This window comes from Plectropomus leopardus, chromosome 7, assembly GCF_008729295.1.
Source record: "Plectropomus leopardus isolate mb chromosome 7, YSFRI_Pleo_2.0, whole genome shotgun sequence".
Classification (NCBI taxonomy): Eukaryota; Metazoa; Chordata; class Actinopteri; order Perciformes; family Serranidae; genus Plectropomus; species Plectropomus leopardus.
This window is the reverse complement of record NC_056469.1, coordinates 27,498,741-27,514,905: the sequence shown is the minus strand read 5'-3', so window position 1 is coordinate 27,514,905 and position 16,165 is coordinate 27,498,741. Positions and strand designations below refer to the sequence as shown.

The following is a 16,165-nucleotide window of genomic DNA, read 5'->3' as shown; positions in this document are numbered from 1 at the left end:
CCATGTACAGAGGCTGTGTCCACGGCCACAGGTTCGACTCCAACCTGCAACCCTTTGGCACATTAAGTAGTTCCAGAAAATAAAGGCAAAAAGACAAAAAAATGGTTATCTGAAAGAATGGTGAGCACTAGGCTATAATGATAAAATCCAAATATGCTCAAAATGTCTTTTCCAAGATGTATTAAAAAAACTGTAAGCTGAAAGAAGGTGCTATGCTACAACCATCCAAAATAATAATAAGCAAATTGTCACCTTAGAATTATAAAGTTTTATCTGACATTCTTCTCAAAATACAGTCATTCCTGTTCTGTGATAGCTTATTGAACATTATGTGAGTTTTTTTTTTTTTTTTTTTTTACTTTTTTTTAATTCAGAAAACAAAAAGTTTCATATCATTTTTCTATTTTTTCTAACATCTCAAACTGAACCTTTTAATTGTAAAGTGGTGAAATGTAATCATAATGTGGCACAAAGGGGAGGGGGGAAACACAGGTATTGTGTTGGGAGAGGGTCCTAAAGAGAAACCTTCAAAAAGCTTTTTAAAAATAACTCATCTCTCTCTCACCTCTGCTCTTTTCTTTTCATCACCTCCCAGTTGACTCTGTTCAGGTGTGCTGCTGCACACAGGTGAAGGGGGCGTGGCCTCTGGGAACAAAGAAGCCGGGCATTGTTTAGGGAGGAATTTTTGTTTTGTTTTTGTTTGCAGAGGAGGATACAGAAAATAGAGGGCAAAGCCAGGTAGCCCGAGGAAAGACCTGAGTTTCTTTTTTATGGTGTTTCCTCAACCGGCTGGAGTCAGAAATATAACTAGTGTGCGTGAGGGACTGTAAGTGAAGAGCAAACTTAAAAGTTAAGACCGGATTGATTCTTTTCCTGTTTCCATCCTTTTACAAAAAGAGTCATTGAAAAAGTAAAAAAGACCTCATGAATCCCCCCCATGACCATCCCTGGAGATTCAGATCGCACAAGGTGTGGGTTGACAACCCCCCACCCCCACATGACAACAAATACATGATCATGGCCCTCAGCGACCAGGTGATGTAGTATTTTGACAAAATAAACAGTCAGAAAGGAAGGCTAACCCTAAACCATACCTGCGTTTTCAAATGGGTGTTCGTTTCTCTGACTCTTTTCTTTTGTTAGATTTTTTTCCCAAGTACTTGAGTACTCTACAATAGTTTAATTTGAGTACTCAAATAAAGATATAAGTAAAAAGGCCCATCCCTAATCATCCAGCTGCCATGATATCGTTTCACAGCTCCTAATGTTGCCATCTGCTGCGATGGTGTCTTCATTTTCCGCCTTTCCCTCGTCTCCACTAATGCAGTAGGAGCAGAACAGCGTGTAGTGATTTGTAGCAGCTTGGGAGAACGATGTTTCACTGATGATAATCTGTCCATGCTGCGTGTGTGTGTGTGTGTGTGTGTGTGTGTGTGTGTGTGTGTGTTTGTGTGTATGTGTGCGTGTAGATCTAATGGCCTATCCCACTCATGGAGCGAGAGAATCCCAGATGCCAAACACATCTCTGACATCTGTGAAAATGGGCGACCGAGGAGCAACTCGTGGCAAGGTAATGCTCAGATCCCCTCAGACCCTGCAGGAAGAGAAAATAGTTGAGCTTCTCCTGCTCTGAATTCCACCTGGGTGCCTCAAAAAGAAGAGCGGCAAAGTGTTTGTTTACGCAAAACAAAGCAAGGAAACTGTCTTTTTTAATATAGTGAATTTTATCCACAAATTTTCCTTTTTTACCACTGGAATTCTGCCTTTTCCTTAAAATTTGAAGAAACAAACACACTGTAATCCTACTAAACCATGCCCCCAGTAAATAATTCACGTCACAGGATATGATTGTATTTAAAGTGTGTGCTTATGTTCCGTTTCTCTATAGGAAATCTGAGCGGTAATCGTAAGAAACTTAAAGGAAAGAAGTTCCGTGCTCGCTCCAACTCCACAGAGTAAGTTCTGTTTTGGCTCCTTGGTCATGTCACGATGTCAATGAACTTTGTACACGGGATGTGCAGATCAGGAGAAGTTGTGGTCGAGATAGACTTAAGGGGTTCTTTTGAGGGATAAAGCTGATGTTATGCTTTATTTTGTAGTTTTTACGTCAACAAATGCCTTGAAAAGACCAAAACAAACAAACACGTAAACTATATTTTCATGTTTTTTACAGCTTTACCACGCAGTCAGACAGACCTGGTCCACAGGGAACTTAGGAGTTTATTTCAAAGCCACCAAACTTCACTGACAAAATCAGTAATTTTAGGCCACATGCACACAGGTATTTTTAAAAACGTATCTTTTTCTATGCATTTTGACCTTTCAGATTTTTAGGTTACTGAAAATGAACCATCTGGAAATCTCCTTTCAGGGTGAAAATATTCAGAAACTTCACTTTCAGTGTTTATATGTAGACAGGAAAACTTTTTTTTTGCTTGTCTCCTTTATTTGACGGCAGAGTGTTTGTCGTTATCTCCTCACAGTTCAAAGTAGAGTAGAACTACTCTGCCATAGCCGCTTTCCGACAGGCGTCTTCTGCTTGCCTACGTTTTCCCCGTATCAGCTTGAGCTTAGTGGTGATGGCGGTCTGGGTTAAATCGTCCTTGTGATGAGGAAACTCCGAGGACGTCTCAGAACGGTCTCAGAAAAGAGCTTTGATTGGCAAGACTCCCAGTCCACATTTTCTTGGATTTTGTTCACTTTACACTCAGGTGTGACACTGAGGAGTAACTTCACTTCAGTGTCAGTCGACAGGATTCTCTCCTGCGATGCTCCATTGTCGTTGTTATGCCTTTATCATTAATGACTTCAGGCTTCTGATTGGCCAACATTGCCTGTATTTGCATTTTGATGTGGACAGATTTTTTAAAAAAAAGTACTATGGAAATATTTTTTAAATGTTGGAAAAAATGTGTTTGTAAAAATACCCATGTACATGTGGACGAGGTCTTACTCTGCAGAGCACAGGAGCTGCTGGTCCACCGCTGCCTCAGCTGACTAATGTGTGAGGTAAAACAGGAAAAATTCTAAATATAGTATACACTTATATTGATTTTTTAAAAAATACATTTTGCTGCTGCCAACATCCACAGCAGTACACTGTCTAGCCTGCAGTTGATTTATTAAAGACGCTTGAAATTTAACGGCGTATATCAAAACAGCACTATAGAACTATAGTTAACTATATACTTTTAAATGTTGCAGTTTACAGCTGAAAATGAGTAATGAGTTGAAATTAGCTGAGTGTTGTCTACCTGGATGGGATTTTTGTTAGTGTGATGATATTCTGTCTATAGTGGAGGTCTATGGCACAGAGGAAGAAGTGATATCAGGCTACATAAATAGTATGTTTTATTAGGATTCATTTATATTTATAAATTTTATATTATATTCATATATGACTCGGCCAGATCTCCTCTGGAAAAGAGATTCTTAATCTCAGTGGGACAAACCTGCTTAAATAAAGGTAAAATAAAATATTTGATTGTGGTCTTTTCATAGGATTTGTTGACAATACAAAATAAAAGATTACTGTCCTTATCCATTAAAGGTATAGCTGAAAAAAAAACAACCAAAAAAAACCTCACACAACTCTGGATTAAACACTCTGCTCAAATTTTGCATTTTGCAAATTGTACAAAAAGCCTCATAAGCTCGTCTAATCAAAAGACCGTGCAGTCACGTTGTCTCTTGCGTTGTCTGGCTTGTGAGGCTGTACAGCACCTTTTGAACTCTTAGCTGTGAATACGTGAAGTTTTTGCATATACTGTTATGCCCGTTGACTGTGAATGAACAGCGTGCATCGGCTGCCTCCCAGCCTGGCGTGTTGGTTTGTTTGTTTGTGGGTTTGAAGGTCTTGGCATTTAAATTGTCTGCAGTGCACCTGTTCTCATTGCGAGCATGAGACTGACTGCTAACTGCTTGGAATGACGTTGACATGTAACCGATATGCAACTGAGCCTGTAACACACGACACAGTTGTTTGTGATTTCCATGGTGCCGTTTTCATCTGAAACCACACACAGGTCTGTCTGCCATCTTCTCACCATTTTTTCTCGATTGCATCTTGGTGTTTGTTCAGGATTATCTTTGCTCTGCTCTGCTTTCCTAAAAATATTTCCTCTTCCTCTCTCTCCCTCCCCACACGTGCTTATTTCTGGAGATTTTTCTGTCCTTTTTCATTTTCTTTTCCCTCCTTCCTTTTTCTCTCTTCTCCCCCTCCTTGTGTTGTGTCCATCACCCCCTCCCCCACCCCTCCCACAGGTATTTAACCCCTCGCTTCAAAACAGAGTTTTATGATGTAACTAAATGGGTAGAAGATGTGAATAGAAACACTCAAGGACCTTACCTTAGGTATTTCCTCAGACCATGTCCTGTACCCCACACGCTTGTCTAAAAACCCCCCTCACTTTTGGTTTGATTTGTGGCTTGGTCAAGGAAAGTAGCAATTAGCTTCAATCTGGACGTTTAAAATAATATCTCAGGGGAAGTGTGATTGACAGCTGGCATGTTGTGACTTGTAGTTCCACAAAGGGGTTGCTGCTGAGTGTTAAAAAGAAGATTTTCTGCTTTACATGAAAATATTTATTCTAATTTACGTCATTCTTCCTTTTAGTTTGATTGTAGACATCTATTTCTTTTGAATCAGCTGCACTTTACTTTGCAGATTTTTGTTTTCATTCTGCAAAAAGACCAATGGCTCTTACTGCCTGTGCTAGTGTGAATATTATAACATGTTATTCCTAATTTCTCCTTATTCCCTTCTTTGCTTCTCCCCCTCAGTCTCTTGTTGCCTCTGCATGTTGCGTGTTGTTCTGTCAGTAAGTGTCTGTATGTCGGCGCTGCCTCGCTCCCAGTGACCTCATGTGCCTTAGCATCAGTGTGATGTCACTGCCGAGCCAAACATTTTGGGCGCTGACATCATCACTGTGCTGCTGTGACAAACTGTAGGCCATCACTCTGGTCGTATTTAAGGTCTATAGATGATCACAAGCCACAAGGTTTCCCTGACAGGGAAGCTAATGGGCACCCTGGCTCTGCAGAGCGCCGGTCCCATGTCAGCGACAGTTTCGTCACTTCACCGAGCTAAATGTCAACGGTCGGCAAGTGCTGTAATCTATAGACCTTCACTGTGTCCAGGAGCCCTTCATTGCCCCTCGCCCTGCTGGTATATCTACCAAGAGTGGAGACGTGTAGACGTCAGGGAGCTCTGGTTCCAGAAGTACAACTAAAGGCTATTTACTGACAGATTATTTCCTCATATCAGCACAAAGTGCTCTGGATTAAATAATCTACTTAAACAGTCAGTCAGAAAGCTAAGAGGGGCAGTTCAACCCCAAATCAAAAAAATACTCTTAACCTCAAACCTGTTTTTTATGAGTGTGATTTTTTTAAATGACATACTATACTTTGACTTTTTTTGTGCGATTTCTTTATGACATGCTATACTATGACATTTTGATTTTTTTTTAAAAAAAAAAAAGCATATTAAACTCTGGCTTTTTGAGTGATATATATAATACTATTTTATGACCATTGTGATTTTTTTTTTATGACATACTATACTCATATTTTTGTGTGGATTTTGTATGACATACTATACTACGGCATTTTTGTGTAATTTCTTTTAAATGACATACTGTGCTATGACTTTGTGTAATTGTTTTCTTACTATTTTGTGTGATTTTAACAACTTACTAAACTATGATTTTTTTGTGACTTTTAATGACATATTATACTATGACTTCTTTGAGTGATTTTTTGACATATGAAACAGATTTTTTGTGTGACTTTTTATGACGTATAATAATATGACTTTTTGTGGTGTTTTTTTTCACAACATAGTATTTTGTACTTTGACTTTTAATGACTTCTTAAGAAATGAGAATAAAATATATTATAAATATAGGAATTTTTTTTAGAAAAATACATCTGGAACCAGCAGCCCATCCGCTCCCTCCACTACTTTGACCAATCCAGGTATTTCCGATCACCGCTCAGCAGTGGTGTAAACGAGCTGCTGTGCTGTACATGGGACAGGCTCTCTGTGGCCGTTTCACTGGACAGGAGCTCTCCCTCTCACTCTCTGTCAGTCGTTTTCACCCAGCTCCGGTCTGGTCTGTCGTCCCAGTCACCTCATCATACTCACTGCTCCCAGCATTCCTCATATAAACATGAACGAACGCACTCATTCAACTGTTCAAGACTACACGCCGGCTCAGCAGAAGTTACCTTTAGCAGCACGTTTTTTTTAACAGTGGCTGTAGGGGGATTTCTGCAGATTCCAGCCCGTTTGTGTGTCTGATGATGAAGGAAAAATAATGCTGTGGCAGGCTGAAGCATGTGAGTTGCAGGAAACTGCGACTATGCCCATACCGCTGCTGGGACCCGTGTACTGCTGTGTACAGAGGTTGCCCCTAAAAGCTGATGTTATTAAGAGATCACATGACTTGTCTGTTTTTGTGCTTTTGATAAACGGCAGTAAGAGCTTTTAAGATCAACCTCTCTCTACAGGAAAGTGAATAATTAGAGCAGCTCAATGAGGATGTTGCCCAAAGTCATAGATCTAACATTAGTTGTGGAATCTCACCTCATTTATCCATCTGTGTCTTTGGCCAACTTCATCCTAAATCAACGTAAGAGGCAATATTTTAACAACGTCACTTCTTCTTTTCCTCAGGACGCTATCCCCTGCCAAGTCTCCCACTTCTTCTACAGGATCTATTGCATCCAGCAGGAGGTACCCGTACCCCATGCCCCCTCTTCCCGATGACCAGAGGAAAGCAAACAGGCAGAGCGCCAGGGCAAGTATCGATTCGGAGCACATTACATCATTGACTGAACATACTACGCTATGACTTTTGTGATATTAGATGACATAGTATGACTTTTTTGTGCAATTTTATTGTAATATACTACTCTGACTTTTTTGTGATTTGTTTTGAATATATTATACTTAACCATTTTTGTGTGATTTTTAATGACATACTATACTATGGCTTATTATGATAAGTCCACATAAGTCCTTATTATGACATTATAGTGATTTTTTTGGTGATTTATTTTCCCGACAAACTATACTATGACTTTTTTCAGTCATTTTTATATAAGATATGACAATACTATAATGATTTTGGTTTTTTACCTGTTATACTGTGACTTTTTGTGTGATTTAAATGACATACTATCTATGATGTCTTTATGGGATTTTTATGTGTTTTTTTCCCAAACTATGACCTTTTTTAAATGACAGACTATAGTATGGCTTTTGGCTATGTTTTTTTAACCTACTATACTGTGACTTTTTGTAGGCAAAAACATTTTTCAACATACTATACAATGACTGTTTTGGTGTTTTTTTTCCCCAGACATACTATATTATGACTTTATTCTGTGATTTTTTTGGACATACAATACAATGATTTTTTGTGGGATGTTTCTTTTTTTTATTATTCTATACTATGCTATTCTATGCTATTGTTTGATTATTGCTTTTATTTTCTTGCAATCTATTTTCCACATGTCATACTATGACTTCCTTTGTGAGTTTTTTCTATATACTTTATAATAACTTTATGAGTAATTTTTTCCACATACTATACTATGATTTTTTGCGATTTATTTCCCCAACACCTTCTACTTCTACTACTTGTGCATTTTCTTCTTCTGCGACATACTATACCACGACTTCTTTGTGTGATTTTTTGGTATTCTATTCTACGACATTTTGATGAAATTTTATAATGACATAGTATACAATCACTTTTTGATACAACTTTTAATGACATTCAGTACAATTACTTTTTTTGGTTTTATTTCCAACAACATACTATACTTGGACTTTTTAATAATATTTTTGATGAGATATGATACTTTTTTGTGCGGTTTTTCGTGACATACTATGGGCTACTATGACTTTTTATGTGAATTTCTTTGACGTACTATACTATGACTAATTGCGTACATACAAAGACAAAACCAAAATTAGGAATTAAAATGACAGAAAAACAAGACCTACTGTTAAAATGTATTCTCTTTAATTCTTTCCTCCTCTATCCCTTTGTCTTTCTCCCCCTCAGCTGTGGGAAACTTCAATATAACAGCCTTCTCACCCACTCAGCAAAAGATCTCGAGGAACTACACTTGTCTCTCCTTTTCTATGAATGAAAAACACAAAAAATTTAAACAAAATTGACTCTAAGCTATTTAAGAGAAGTGGAGAGAGAGCCCCCCCACTGGAGTGGAAATAAGCAAAGGCGTGTGTGAGTAAGTGTGTACAAGCATCTCCGAGGCTTTCTCTCCAGACAGTGTCATTCAGTGGATCTTTACAAAGACGATGCGGATCGCTGGCAGAGAAACCAGCTCCACATCCACTCCAGACCAGCTGGAGCTCAGACCGAGCTGTTCCTGTCCTGTCTGCTCAGGCCGCATCTAAGGGACTGGAAACCCTCCTCCACCCCGACCCCCTCGTACCCATCCTAAAACCTTGACACGTCCTCTTTTAGCTCAGCTCTTATCACTACAACTCCACCCCCCCCCCCCCCCCCCCCCCCCCCCCCGAGTTGTTTGGAGCTCCTCTCTTAAAGGAGCAGCGGAGCCGGGAGCAGGTCATCATCACACTGCATCTCTGGAATTGCCGGATCATTTTGACGCACGTGAATCACTGTATGCATGAGACATCCCTGTTTATCAGCAGCCTCCTCCCACCAAGAAGAACAGCCATCTGATGGGAGAGGAAAGCATGCAAGGGGGGCAGTGATTTTATACCTTCTGTAGGCTTAGATGCTTCCTCTCCACTATAGGTAACCCACATCGTATCACCACTTATAGCCCCATGACTGATGAAATGGACTCGACCCGACCCCGCCCTGCTCCCCCTCCCCTCGGTTTGTTCATGCGTGTGTAAATATGTACAGTAAAATTACACACAGAGTATGTTTTTGCTTTTATTTTGAAAGAGATTGCAACATCTCTTCCTGCTGTGTTGTGTTGTAGACAGAAGCGGATCTCTGTAGATAAGAGACACCCCCCCCCCCCCCCCCCACACTCGTTCTTCTGTCTGTGTTTCTATTTTCCCCCCTCCCTCCAGCTTTTTCCTGTGTGACTGTGACCTCTATAGCTTTTTTCCATCCACAGCAGAATGTAAAAGTGTTTTTATATTATCTTAGCACTGGTTTTCATCCATCTCTGGGAGAAACACAGACATCCAGTAATGACGGAGGAAGTACTGATCAATTGTGGCACATTAGGAGTGTTCTTGAAAGCAGCTGTTGAGTATTATTTAGGGACATTTAAATAGTTTTATGTGCCATTCCCGAGTGATTGAATGGGATGTGTTTGGTGTAGTTATAGATGTGCCACTTTTCACTCATGGTCTTTAAATTTTGTTTTGGAAATTTCCCGTTGATAAAGTTGAGATGATTTTCCCCTGATTCTACATTTGGATGTTTGACACCAGTGTGCTGCCATTTTCACAACGTGGCAGCACGCAAAGTCACTCAGATAAATGTGAGACTAGGACTGATGGCCTGACTTGGGCCAGGAATCTGGAAGCCGTGATTGAAATGTGCATTTTGGATTTAGCTGTGATGATTGAGATATTTAGCCTTGTAAATGATTAACTATGCTGTACAGTGCTTGCTGTTTGAGCTTGTGGAGACCAACAGCATGACAGTTCTATAATCAAATTGTTATTTCTCTGGTTGGCTGTTTGTGAGACCATAAGGGGAAACAAGCATGTCGCTGAAAGACTTTTTTAGCCCTCCCCAGCTCCCCCACATTGCCTATGTGCTGTTTTCTAATGGTGTGTTTCTACTACATGGTACCGTCTCTACTCTCCTCGCCTTTTTTGGTTTTCCATTGGGAAAAAATACCTGTACCACCTTTTTTGGTACCTGCTCTCCTGGGGTTCCAAAAAGGCCAGCCAGGTACTACAAGGTACTAAACGGTCACGTGAAACGCTGCAGACCACTGATTGGTCAGACAGAATCGTTACTGCGTCACCAGTGCGCGGCGCACGGAATACCCAGGAACAGCGCGAACAGCAAACGTGGCTGCAGTTTTGTATCATTTTTTTTCTTTCCCAAAATAGCAACCAGGAAGATCCCGCCGTGGTCGCTCGAGGAGGTGCAAACGTCCCTCGCCTTGCTGGCCGACGAGCGCATTCAGCAAGTACGAGTGTGTGTGTATGCATGGTTCAAATTACGGGGGAGCTAAGGGGAGTCCCTGAAAGCCTCCCTTGAGACGTTCAGGGAAAGCTCTAAAAAACCGTTCACTTTTGCGTTATAGATTATATGTTTTCTGCACATAAAAGTTTCTGAAATGATAAAAAAATACATAAGTAATATGTCAATGTTGTGTGTTTATTCGCTCTTTACAGATATCTGTCTCCACTAGTTGAATTTTAACTGCGGCCATCTGTGCGTAAAGCGGCGCTGCGCTCAGATTCCTACATTTACGCAGTCACCGAAACTCCTCATCATCCGTCGGAGAGGAAATGTAGCTGGCAGTGTTTCCTGCTTACAGTGGTGTTCATAAAATCTTTTACGCAGTAACCCTGTTATTGACCGCGCGCTGCCTTACACTTAACGCACGTGACATATTTAGTAGAGGTGCGCACCGGAAAATGGGGCTCCCCTTAAAGCCACCCTGTAACTCGAACCCTGTGCATATGTTTGTGTTGCGTTGAAACTGACATCACGGCAGTGTGGCACGGGGGTCGCTATGACGACCAGTTACACCGAGGCGGTACTAACCCGGTACTAACTTCTAATGGAAGACGACACCCAGAATAGTCCTGGATACCTAAGGCGAGCAGAGCAGAGCCGGTACCATGTAGTGGAAATGCACCATAAATGGGTTTGTGTACCACAGACTGTTGTCAGCGAAGTCAGGAAAAGTTCAAGGCAGGAAGTCGCAGGGTTTAAAAATGATTGAGAACAGTTTTATTTGTGCTGGTGTTGAGCTTGTGTAGCTTTTTAAAGGGACAGTTTGCCCCTAAATCAAAAATACATATTACTTACAGTGCTATTTATCTGTCTAGATTGTTTTGGTGTGAGTTGCCGAGATATCAGCCATAAAGATGGCACTCAGCTTGTGGTGCTCATAGCGCAACTCATTACAGACCTATTCATCTTGCTATATAACACTACAGGTAAGAGGTAAAATGTCTCTTTTGATTTTGGGGTTAACTGTCCATTTAAGGTGGATTTTATTTTGGAAATGAATCCCATAGTGCTCCCCAAAAGCAGTTTCTTTGTACAGTTACAGCTCATTGTTCTACCTTGAGTAGAAGTTATGTCACCGCCTCCTGTTTGTCATTTTACTGTTTAGTTTTGTTGCAGTGTGGGCACTTGTTCATTTTGTAATTCATGTATGCATTAGGACTGTATAGGTAATACGATCTTCACAATATTGGACTGATATTGCTACTAGTATCTTTTTTATTAAGTACCTTTGTAACGTTCACCTTTTTCTTAGCGTTATGTACAGCAACGATTCAAACAGTAATTAAGTGCATTATTGTAATTATGTGTGTTGATGAGTTTGAATGGAGACAGTTTTTTGAAACACATTTGTCCCGGGGCTAATCGAAGTGGTCGTTCCTCCGGCATGTTCTCATCTGTATCATATAATGTTTTGGACACATAATGTTGTAAATGAGATCTGTATCGGCTCATGATTTGCCTTCTACCAGAGCTTTCTTCTCTGCTCTGGTAATCTTTAAGTATTGGTCAGTGTCCAGTGGCCCTGTTGTCTTCCTTGGCTACTTAAGGCTGCAGAGAGCATTGTCTCAGAGCGCTTGTGTAATATTTTTAACATCGTAATACTGTGCTACAGCGAGACTTTTGTCCTAGTGTGATGGACGCTGCGCTGTACTACATTCTGAGGACTCTGCTAAGGATGGGACCATGCAGGCTGCAGTGATTTCTGTCAATTCTCCAAACATATCTGCTGCATCTGCCTACGCACAAGGCTGGACTGACAGATCCTAACAGGAGGACTCTGGCTCCACATAGGTGAGCCGTCTCTGTCTGGCCAGAGACTTGAATGTATTCGTGTACCACCCAGTCTCAATCATGTGGTCCCATCCTGCCAGACACATCAGCACTCTGCTGCAGGGACCTCGAAAACCCCTACATGTACTAGTTCAAATCTAAATACTGCAGTTGCTGTCTTTTTTTAATTTATTTTTTGATTTTGCCTGTATGCTGTACAGACTGACGATGCAAAAATCAATCCCCATATTTTTTTTCCTCTTAATCATTCAGTATTGTAATATATTTAATATAAAATAAAACTTTCATCAACACGTCTGTCTATGATGACATCTCTAATGACCTTATTTACAGAGGAAAATACACTCTACCTGTGGGGCCATGTTAACTGTGGCTTAGATTCTGATAACCTTCAACCAAACAAGATCACTTGAAGCACAACTCATGCCGAACTTTTAGAGCCTCATAAAACTGGATGTATGGTTTGATTTTAAATCGTTATCCGCCATCGCTTCCGTGGACAGTTCTGCACTAAGCAGCACAGTTTCTGTTGTCACAGGTGGATGCTGTTTACCTGCCATTTATGTTCAAATATATCTTTGTTTGGCAGACAGCTCATCCGTCATTGTACACTGTAGGTTCCGCTGAAATGCATGACGTTATCTGTTCATCACAAATGCTCTTTTGACTGTAACCTCAGTGCCTGCAGTCTGTCTTGATGGGTGGCTTTAGTCTCCATCTTCATCAAGCGATTCCCAAATGCACCTTTTCAAATGTTCAACAGCAAACCCAGTGGAGGCAGAAACAGGGACCACATGTCTGAAGTTCATGTAGTTCTTAAGTATCATATCCTCAGGCAAAATATCAGAGAACTCTGCAGGAAAAAAAAAAAAATCATAGTATACCATGTTGTCAAAAATGTAATCAAACATTCAGTATAGTAACCCCCCCCCAAAAAAAATTGCATCATTAAGTCATACTATGGTATGTACTTAAAAAAGTAATCAAAAATACTACTATACTGTGTTATCAAAAATGTCATCAGAAAGTAATACGACTACTATGTCCTAAAAAAATAATCAAAAAGTCATATTATGACATCAAAATTGCATTAAATAGTCACACTATACTATATCATTAAAAAAAAATACATAAAAAAGTCAAACTATACTATGTTGTCAAAAATTGCATCAAAAAATCCTACTATATTAATCATCAAAAAGTCATCAAATTGCAATGCATTGCATTGACTCTGGTCTTGGCCCTTTGCTGCATGTTGTCTCCTGTATCTCCCCCTTTCACACTCACTCTGTCCTATCAATTAAAGGCAAAAAAATCTTTTAGTTGTACCATACTATAGCTTTAAAAAAATAATGAAAAATATTGCTATACTATGTTGAAAAACATGTAATCAAAAAGTCATACTATACTATGTCGTCAAAAATCTCACCATAACATCATACTATAACATGTCATCAAAAAAAACCCCGTCATACTGTTGATAATGGCGCCAAAATGTCATTCTATATTATGTCGTCTAAAATCACGGCAAAACATCATACTTTCCTATGTTGTTGCCAAACTGTCGCCAAAATGTCATACTATACTATTTCAACAAAAAAATGTGCCGAAACATCATACTATACAATGTTGACAACAATCATGCCAAAATGTTATGTTATACTATGTCATCAAATATTGTGCAAAAATGTCATACTGTACTATGGCGTCGAAAATCATGCCAAAACGTCATACTATACTATGTCATCAAAAGTTGAGTGGAAACATCGTACTATACAATGTTGACAACTATCATGTCAAAACGTTATGCTATACTATGTCGCCAAAAATCTCACAAAAATGTCATACTATACTATGTTGTCAAAAATTGCGCCAAAATGTCATACTAAACTATGTCGTCAAAAATCATGCCAAAACTTCATACTATATAATGTCATCAAAATTCGTACTAAGAAATAACATTATACTACATAATGTCGTCAAAAATCACGCAAAAATGTCATTGTGTACTATGTCGTCAAAAAAAGTGCCAAAACTGTCATACTATAGTTTGTTGTTGAAAAAGGCGTGACGATGTCATGCTATACTATATCATCAAAAACCAAAACAAAATGTTATACTATATTATCTCGTAAAAAATCATATTAAAACGTCATACTATTCTATGGCTTTGAAAATCGCACCAAAAAATCATACTTTGCTATATTGTCAAAAATATCACCAAAACCTCACACTTTACTATGTCATCAAAAGTTGAGCAGAAACATCATACTAGACACTGTTGACAACAATCATGCCAAAATGTTATACTATACTATGTCGTCAAAAATAGTGCAAAAATGTCATACTATACTATGTCATACTATACTATGTTGTCAAAAATATTGCAAAAAACGTCATACTAAATGATGTTGTGAAAAAGCATGCCAAAAAAACATACTATACTATGTTGTCAAAAATCACGTCCAAATTTCAACTATGTCGTTAATAGTCTCACCAGAAACGTCTGCCATATGATGTCTTAGAAATTTTGTAAAAATAGCATACTTCACTTTGTCATCAAATATCTCGCCAAAACATCGTACTGTTCTATGTCATCAAAAACTATGTAAAATATCAAACTATACTATGTTGTCAAAAATCGCACAAAATATAGCATGTTGTAAAAAATGGCTGAAAACAATGTAGTATACTATGTTGAAAAATGTAAATTTTTGAAAAGTAATGAAGATGGCTGAAAAAGATATGTTATAGCTTGTAGAGACACATCATACTAAAGCATGTCGAAAAGGGCCAACAAGGTCATAATTTAGCATGTCGAAAAAATATCTGTGAACGACATAGTATAGAATAGTATGTAGAAAAATGTCAAATTTTGGCTTGTCATTTTATATTTCACATGCTGAAGATAACATATTGTAGCTCATAGAGACAAAGCATAGTATACATATTCTAAATACAAGCCAAAAACCTCATAGTTTTGAATGTCAAAAAAATGGCCACAAAGGCAATAGTATAGTATGTCGAAAAAAGTCAAATTTGGACCCCTCCAAAAAATGGCTGAAAACGACATATTATAGCTTGCAGAGATGTGTTATAGTATGCAAAGTGGGAATAAAGGCCAAAAAAGCCCAAAACCACATGATTTTGAATGTTGAAAAAAATGGCCACAAAGGCAATAGTATAGTATGTTGAAAAAAGTCAAATTTGGACCCCTCCAAAAAATGGCTGAAAACGACATATTATAGCTTGCAGAGATGCGTTATAGTATGTTAAGTGGGAATAAAGGCCAAAAAAAGCCCCAAACCACATGATTTTGAATGTCGAAAAAAATGGCCACAAAGGCAATAGTATAGTATGTCGAAAAAAGGTCAAGTTTGGACCCCTCCAAAAAATGGCTGAAAACGACATATTATAGCTTGCAGAGATGCGTGTTATACGTATGCAAAGTGGGAATAAAGGCCAAAGAAAGCAAAAAAAACACATATTCTTGAATGTCAAAAAAAATGGCCACAAAGGCAATAGTATAGTATGTTGAAAAAAAGTCAGGTTTGGACCCCTCCAAAAAATGGCTGAAAACGACATATGATCGCTTGCAGAGATGCGTTATAGTATGCAAAGTGGGAATAAAGGCCAAAGAAAGCAAAAAACACATATTCTTGAATGTCCAAAAAAATGGCCACAAAGGCAATAGTATAGTATGTCGAAAAAAGTCAAATTTGGACCCCTCCAAAAAATGGCTGAAAATGACATATTATCGCTTGCAGAGATGCGTTATAGTATGTTAAGTGGGAATAAAGGCCAAAAAAAAGCCCAAAACCACATTATTTTGAATGTCGAAAAAAAATGGCCACAAAGGCAATAGTATAGTATGTCGAAAAAAAGTCAAATTTGGACCCCTCCAAAAAATGGCTGAAAACGACATATTATCGCTTGCAGAGATGCGTTATAGTATGCAAAGTGGGAATAAAGGCCAAAAAAGCAAAAAACCACATATTCTTGAATGTCAAAAAAAATGGCCACAAAGGCAATAGTATAGTATGTCGAAAAAAGTCAAATTTGGACCCCTCCAAAAAATGGCTGAAAACGACATATTATCGCTTGCAGAGATGCGTTATACTATGCAAAGTGGGAATAAAGGCCAAAAA

At 38.9% G+C, this 16,165-nt stretch overlaps 1 protein-coding gene across 1 annotated transcript in view; it reads left to right on the top strand.

The window, feature by feature from the left end:
• Positions 1-8,540, top strand: part of adam22 (ADAM metallopeptidase domain 22) — an 82,831-nt gene extending 74,291 nt beyond the window's left edge. Inside the window, exons 28-31 of the mRNA XM_042490324.1 lie at positions 1,470-1,570; positions 1,889-1,955; positions 6,680-6,803; positions 8,079-8,540. Coding sequence (XP_042346258.1) covers positions 1,470-1,570; positions 1,889-1,955; positions 6,680-6,803; positions 8,079-8,099 — 313 coding nt within the window. The 3' untranslated portion in view covers positions 8,100-8,540. The remainder of the gene's footprint in view (positions 1-1,469; positions 1,571-1,888; positions 1,956-6,679; positions 6,804-8,078) is intronic.
• The last annotated feature ends 7,625 nt before the right edge of the window (positions 8,541-16,165 follow it).